This window comes from Quercus robur, chromosome 1, assembly GCF_932294415.1.
Source record: "Quercus robur chromosome 1, dhQueRobu3.1, whole genome shotgun sequence".
NCBI lineage: Eukaryota > Viridiplantae > Streptophyta > Magnoliopsida > Fagales > Fagaceae > Quercus > Quercus robur.
Window position 1 is genome coordinate 38317203 of NC_065534.1, and position 7889 is coordinate 38325091.

General features: G+C 34.7%; 1 protein-coding gene across 1 annotated transcript; it reads right to left on the reverse strand.

Moving 5' to 3' along the window:
• Window positions 1-818: 818 nt before the first annotated feature.
• Window positions 819-6861, reverse strand: LOC126689198 (zinc transporter 6, chloroplastic). The gene is made up of 2 exons (XM_050384285.1): window positions 5949-6861; window positions 819-1426 (listed from the first exon to the last, which is right to left on the reverse strand). The coding sequence occupies exons 1-2, from the start codon at window positions 6660-6662 to the stop codon at window positions 1112-1114; spliced, it is 1029 nt and encodes a 342-aa protein (XP_050240242.1). The 5' UTR covers window positions 6663-6861; the 3' UTR covers window positions 819-1111.
• Window positions 6862-7889: the final 1028 nt, after the last annotated feature.

Below are 7889 nucleotides of genomic sequence, written 5' to 3' on the forward strand. Positions count from 1 at the left end.
CCTAAGGGGAGATTTGGGCTAATCTTGTATTTTTGGCCATTGTTGCAAAAAAGTCCCCGACACACACTAATTGATATAATGGAGAACTGAATCATAGATATGGACTTTGAGACTATCCTTCGAATTATACCATGAATTGAATGGGATAAAAAATAATAATAATAAAAATTCCACTAGTGGATTTTGTATATGTATCAACAATTTTTTAAAGTTTGAACACTCCTTGCCCCTAGGGAGAAAAGGCTATTAATTGAATCAAGACTTTAATATATGATTCTTAAAGACACAGTCCAACTCACCCTCCACAAAGCTTTAGCCATTCTTTTTCGACTTTTATCATGTCTGATGCAATGATGCATGTTTGTGCACTTCCACTTAATGTTAGAGATTGGAGATTACATTTTATAAATAAATAAATAAAAAATAGATGTTGGAGATGACAAAGATGGCAGAGACCGGAAGAATGATAAAAAGCCAATATTAAAACAACTTTAGATAAAGCATTATTTGGCCTGGGATGCTTTCGTTGCCAATTAATGTTAACCCATTTGGTATTTACATCTGAGACACTTTGCAATGCAACTGGTGATGGTTAACGTGACAAATTATTGTCAAACTTATGAGAAGAGAGAACCAAATGAATTGTCATCTTCTTCCCAATCAAAATTATAAATGCGAACATGACGAAATTGTTGACGTATATTACTCAAATCAATACCTTCCTAAAATCAGTTTTTTTTTTTTTGGGCTCCAACCTTCCTAAAATCTGTGGAGAGGTTTCATAAGAATGTGCTTTGCCTGCTCTGGCTACCAACTCGAAAAGGGAATTTCCACTTCAGTGGGTTATATCTATATAATATAATTATGTAATTAACATGTAACCAATTGTCATTGCATGTCTAATTACAACCGAAGATAGGGAAAAGTTAAGCAATTTCTCATTGTCAACACCACCACTTGTTTGAATGATAATTTGACTATCTACTTTCCCTTATATGTTTGTTCCCGAGACTCCAACATGCTACCAGTGGTTTTGAAATGTATATTGTCTATCATGGAACCCATATGACTTTTTCTATGCTTACTAAAAAAAATTACAGAATTTCAAGGCTCAAGCCCAAAGCGCAAGGATAGACATCGAAGTAGAGCCAAGAATTAATGCTATATAAGATGCCTTTTTCAACCATAAATTGGAAGTCATCATCTTGTTGTGGAAGAAATCAGCAGCAATGAGATCCACTAGACCCATGTATATGAGTATACCCGAAGAGAAAGACCCCAACAAGCCCTCCATGATCAAGGCCTTAGGGCTACTGTCATCGTAACCGGTCACAGAGAATAAAATCATTCCCAATACTATCCCCATGGGTGTTGTCACCGCGAACATGAAACACATGTAGGCCGTTGTTCCAAAGCTAAATCCTGCCTGTAATTTTCACCATATAGCATCAGATCGCTAATATAATATGTATATGATCAATAAATTATTTGCGTAACTAGTTGTCCTCAATAATAATTGTTTGTTGTCTTCTAAATATTTCTTAGTTCTGCGGTTCCAGTTAATAGGTGCCCTTAGGACAGTTATTAATAAACTATTTTAAGAAAATTTTAACAACACTTTCATGAAAAATATAAAAAGCCATAAAAAAAATTAATTCATTTTTTCTTTCCCCATAAAAAAATTTCTAAAAATATTTGAGAAACCAATGTCCTTAGGGGCATCCGTTAACTTTTCCCATATTTCTTAGGCCCTGTTTGGTTGTGTGGTTCAAATACACATTTTCATATTTTAAATATTTTTTACACATATTTCAACACACTTTTTCACCCATACGAATATAAAAAACACTCAAAAAATATTTCTCAAACTCCTCTACCAAATGGGCCCGTTTGGTAGAAGAGGGCCCGTTTAGTCACTCAAAAGTGAAAACATTAATTTTACAACTTGCTACCGTAAACTCTAAAAGTAACACTCAACTATTGGAGCTCTAAGAGCATTAGCATCCGAGGATTATAATAATAATAATAAAAAAAAAACTATTTTACATCCTCAAACATTACTTTATCTATTTTACCAACTTATTTTACAACCTACATCTCAGTTTTTATTTTTACATACAACCCAACAAAATAGTATAAACTACCTACTAAAATAATATAAAGTACTATTCTCTCTCTTTTTCCTCCCACTCACTTTTTCTCTTCACACACAACTACAAGATTAAAATAATATATTTATTTTTATAACCTATGAATAGTAAAGTTGCATAGGTTGCAAATTTTTTTAAGTTTAAAAACTCGGATGGAGTGGGTTTTGGGTGGCTCGGGTTGTAAAATAGCAACTAGGGGGTGTTTACACCTCCAATGCTAGTGTTCTAAACATTTCTAGCATTTTTTTATTCGCCTCTCTCTCTTCCTCTTTCACTCGATTACACAGATATAGAGGAGATAAGCTCTACAACTTGCAAAAGTAGGGCTTCTAGCGATGCGATTGGGAATTTGAGACCAAGATTATGGAGGCGGCGTTTTAATGGATATGGGTTTGCAAATTTATTTGGTGGTGGTTGTTGGGCCAATGGGGTTGCATTGTGAGTCGTTAGGTTTTTGTGGGTGGTTGGGTCGATTATTTTGGCGGTGGTTGTTAGGTCGATTTTTTTTCTTTCGATTTTGGGGTAAAAGACTAGATTTGCCTGGTGGTGGTGGTGGTGGGTTTTCACAATGGTGTTTGATTTTGGGTTGATGGGTTTCATGATGGTGTTTACTTTTTGTAGTGGTGATGGGTTTGAATTTTGGTTTGGGTATGATTTGGGTTTTGTGATGGGATGATCAAGTTTAATGGGTTGTGGTGGGGTGGTGTTGGGTTGGGTGGTGGTGGGGGGATTTGGGGAAAAGTGGCGGTTGATTTTGCCGTTGGGTTCAATTGCTACCATTGGTGTGAGTAGAAAATATATTATTTTAATGTGATAGAGTGCCAAATTCAAGATTGGGATGTGGGATATATTATCAAGTGAGAATGTAAAATAGGTAAAATGGTGTTTTGAGGAAAATGCTTTTTTTTTTTTTTTAAATAAAATTTTTGCATTCCCTGGTTGGGAATGCTCCTCTAAGATATTTAGTTTAATTTTCTTAAAGAAAACTAATTCCCTAAACAATGTAATAATTCAACGTAGTTTATGTATCACACGATTCCCCCTCCTATTAAATAAAAAAAGAGAGTTTCATATGTGACATTTATTTAAGAAGCAGACATAATCCTTTCAAAAAAAGAAAAAGAAAAAAGAAGCAGACATAATATACCAAATATACGGAAGAATTTCTCACAAGCAAGGATCAATATAAATGTTTAAACTTTAAAGTATACCAAATATAGTATACAGAATAATTTCTCACAAACAAGGGATCAATATAATTGTTTATTATCTTCCTCAAAAAAAAAAAAAAAAAATGTTTACTAAAGTATCTAAATCATTTCAACCCTTAAAATATTTATTCTAAGGTAGACTTTGAATCATTCAGACTTCATTTCCTCTCTAATTTTTTTCAATATAAAGACAAAAAAAAAGGGGGGACCAATTCTTTTTTTCTACGAAAGGAACCATCAACCACTCTGTTAGGCAATTTACTGATAATCTAGTGTCATAAACTCAAAAGATGGGTCCTACATGTCTTGCCATTTAAAATGTTCCCTCGGGGTCCTTGTCAATATTCAGAAAATTTAATCAAACACGTATCTATGTGCGGAGTTTTCGTTGTAATTTACGTCAATACATTGACTATTCTATCCACCAGAAAGTCCATGCCGTCGATAATACAATTCTAAATTATTTTTATTTTAGCCAATGGATTCTAAATCCCCAATCACACATTCTTACAATGAAAGTGAAATTTCCGTAGCCTTTGTAGTTGTACTCGGGTTAAACAATGTATTATAAATCCGGTTTAAAACACTAATATTACTATTTTCGTGTGTATTCTAATAAGTTTTATTGTTTACTCCAAAAAAAGAAAGTGTATTTATCTTACATTGGTTGTGTGTGTCTAGTGTCCGCTGTTTATAACCCTAGTCTACAATTACAAAGGATAGACCCTTTTGTAGTTATATTTTGGTTAAATAATGTATTATAAACCCGATTTAAAACACTAATATTACTATTTTTGTGTGTATTTTAATAAGTATTACTTTTTACTTAAAAAAAAGGAAAAAAAAAAAATACAAAACTGACCCTCTAACTTTCACTGTTTTTCATTTCAAATTTCTAACTTTCAGTTTTGTCAATTCAGTCCTCTAACTTTCAATTTTTGTCAATTCAAGGCTCCGTTACAACTCAGTTAGTGCTTACGTTAGATATGCTTGAAACAATGCCATTTTGCTCTTTATTTTTTTAATTCAAAATTAAAAGAAAATAAGAGAAGTCTAAAAAAAAAAAACCATTAAGGGGAACGACTCCCTTTAATCAAAACAAAAGAAAAGAAACAAAACAAATCCCTAATGTAAATCAAAACAGAGAAATTTTGAGAGACCCAAATCCCTAATGTAGAGAATTTGGGGAAAAGGAAGAGAGGCTGGGTCGGATTTGAGAGAGAGAGGGGGTCGGTGGTTTAAGAGAGAGAGATTGAGTCCGTTTGAGAGAGAGGCTGAGTCGGATTGAGAGAGAGAGAGACTGAATTAGTTTTCTGAGATGAAGGTGATTGAATCGGTTTTGAAGGTGACTGAATCAGTTTTGAAGGTGATTGAAGTCTTCTCACTAGACTGAATCGGATTTGAATACGTACACGAGGCTCCTTTCGGCCTCTACGGCTCGATTCCCTTCATGATCTCGCATGGCAAGTCTCACGAAACTTCTGGATTCTTTGGCTAAATGCGGCGGAGATGCAGATCAATGTGTTGACGGCCGGTTGGGACGCGGATTCCGAGATCTCATTACTATCGGATAGGTCTAGAATCGACACATTGTGGATGAGCGAGGCCGGGATTGTTGATGCTTTCTTCTTTGTCAGTCCAAAGTCTAAAGATGTGGTCAGATAGTACACTAGTGTGACTGAAATGCCTGCTGCCTCAATTCTTTTTTTTTTTTTTCCCCAGATTTTTCTTATTTTTTAATTTTGAATTAAAAAAGAAAAAAAAGAAAAAGAAAAGCAAAACGGCGTCGTTTCAAGCATATCTAATGGCAGCACTAGTTGAGTTGTAATGGAGTCTTGAATTGACAAAAATTGAAAGTTAGATGATTGAATTGAGAAAATTGAAAGTTAGAGAACTGAAATGAAAAACAATGTCAATTTTGCATTTTTGCCAAAGAAAAAACAAAAAGGTTTCCATTAGGTATTTACCGACGCCAAGACAAAATCCGTGACCATCAGTGACATATTTGTATTTCACAATGTCCTGCTAACCTTTTCTTTTTCCTCCCCAAATCTATTAAAATACCAGAACAGCTTTTGCCCTGACCTGACATAGTGACATCAACTCCTACCCCTAAATGCACAATTACCACTCACACTCACACTCCTTTGTACTACACTAGGATGTGATTCAATTTCTATCATCCTTTTTATCTAGCTTTTTAAAAAACTAATTTTTCCTTACCCTTTTTTTTCTTTTCATTTTTTTCAAAATACAAAGTATTATTTAGCATATTTTCAATAAAAAACTAAATAAATGGTTCCCAATACAGACACAAACTCAATCACAAATCGCTAGAGATACTAAGATCACTATAAATAATCATAATTTTTTGTGTCAGACTTAATAATAACAAATTAATTAGAAAAAAAAAAAAGTTAACAAATACCTTAGTAAATTAATTTATTAAATATTTTAAAATACTTTTTAATGGAAAAAGAAAAAATCCCGTCTCTAATGCAATCTAATCAGTTTTTTTTTGGGCTGGAAGCAATCTAATATATATTTGAGCTTTCAAAGTTATTAGAATTAGGGATTTGGGTATTACCTGAGCAATGCAACCACCAAGACCCATGCCTTCAAAGATCTGATGAAAGGCCAAAGCAGCAACAAGAGGCTTAATTGTACACTGATTCTGAGACATCCCCATGGTAACTCCAATTATGACCGAGTGAAATATAATCCCAATCTCCAACACCTGCGACACCAGTCTCTGCTTCAGCTTCACCACCTCATCGACTCGCTCCTGCTCATTCACCACCTGCACCACCATCTCCACCGATTCATTTCTCAACTCGCCCCCATACAATTTCTTTTCATTTTCCCGATCATGTGTCCCCACAGGAACGTAGCTCTCACTGGGACCGTGACCGTGACCGTGCTCCATGTGTGACGAGGCGGTGATGTCCACCAAGAGAGCGGTTAGAGCCCCAATCAAAGTGACCAATCCCGAGAAAGGGTAGTCCTTCCAGGGGTGTTGAGATGCCACCTGGCAGTCGGAGAGAGCGTCAAAGGCGTCAGGGAGGACGTGGACCAATGAGGTGGAGAGAATCACACCGGCCGCGAAGCACTTGATTAGTAGCACCGCCTTGTCGTAAAGGGGTTTGCCTTGGAAGTAACGGGCTAATAGTACTGGCAAGGAAATTCCTATGACGCTGGTTATGAATATCACCACAATTGATATCCACTTCAGGTGCTCCGCGGCTCGTGAGTCCCGGCACGCCAGGGCTCGACCAACATCGCCCGCTACGCACTTGGGCATGGCTAAGCCTCTCAGCTAATTAATTTAGTCTGAAGAGAGAGAGAGAAAGAGAGGGGCTAGAGCAAGGCTCTCGTGTTCGGTGTATTTGTATTTTGTGGACTTTTTGTTGTGAAGTACTGAAGAAGAGGAGAGATTGTGTGGTGGAAAAAGTGGAGTCCACTGTGGGAAAACAAAGAGACAATAAATAAGAGTGGTGTTTTGAATGGGGTCCGTGCAAATGCAATGTAACAACGAACTTTCACGGCTTCATTCTCTATTGGTGGTGATTTGTTATCAAATTGGAAAAGTGGCACAGGCATTTGTCACGACTTTGGTCATTACTTGCGTGGTTGCACATATGTCTAGTGATTCCAGATTACTTTTCATCAAATATAACTCTTCTATCACCATATATTTTGCGGTTACTTTTCTCATAATTTGATAACATATCATATATGCAGGATGGAACCAGAATTTTAAGTTAGAAAAGATATAAGTAATATATTATAAGTCTATTTAAAAAACTTTATATACTACTTTCGTGTTTGTGTGTTCTAATAAGTACTATTGTTTTTTTTTTTTTTTTTTTTTTTTAAATAGGGATGTTTATTCCACATTAGTTGTATATGTTAAAGTTTCAGTTCCTATAATCCCAAACTACTATTACAAAAGTTAGGCTATTTTGTAGTGGTACTCTAGTTATGTAATATATTATAAGCTTGTTTAAAAAACTCGTACTATTGTTTCCTCAAAAAAGAAAAGAAAAAAAAACGTTTATCTCACATTGGTTGTTCTTAGCTACTACTATAAAGGTTAGGTCTTTTTGTAGTGGTATTCTGGTTATATAATTAAAAAACTCTATATACTACTTTTGTCCACATTGGTTGTGTGTGTTAGAGTTTTAGTTCTTATAATCCCAAGCTACTACTATAAAGGTTAGACTCTTTTGTGGTGGTATTTTGCTTATGTAATATATTATAAACCTGTTTAAAAAACTCTATATACTACTTTCGTGTTTGTGTGCTCTAATAAGTACTATTGTTTCCTCAAAAAAAAAAAAAATGTTTATCCCACATTGGTTGTGTGTGTTAGAGATTTAGCTCTAATAAGTAATATTGTTTCCTTAAAAAAAAAAAGTTAGAAAGGACAGGAGTATAAGCAAATAAAATTTTAAAAGAATTTTGAAATTTCTTAATGTTAGTATTATCAAACATCTATGAAAAGTGAACTCAATGTTCTTTCAAATCT

What these genes read in the sequence shown, in the direction of transcription:
- LOC126689198 (XM_050384285.1), bottom strand. Translation starts at nt 6,662, where the DNA reads ATGCCCAAGTGCGTAGCGGGCGATGTTGGTCGAGCCCTGGCGTGCCGG. An exon ending in TTGGTGGTTGCATTGCTCAG is followed by an intron (nt 1,427 to 5,948) that starts GTAATACCCAAA and finishes TGAAAATTACAG; the next exon opens with GCAGGATTTAGCTTTGGAAC.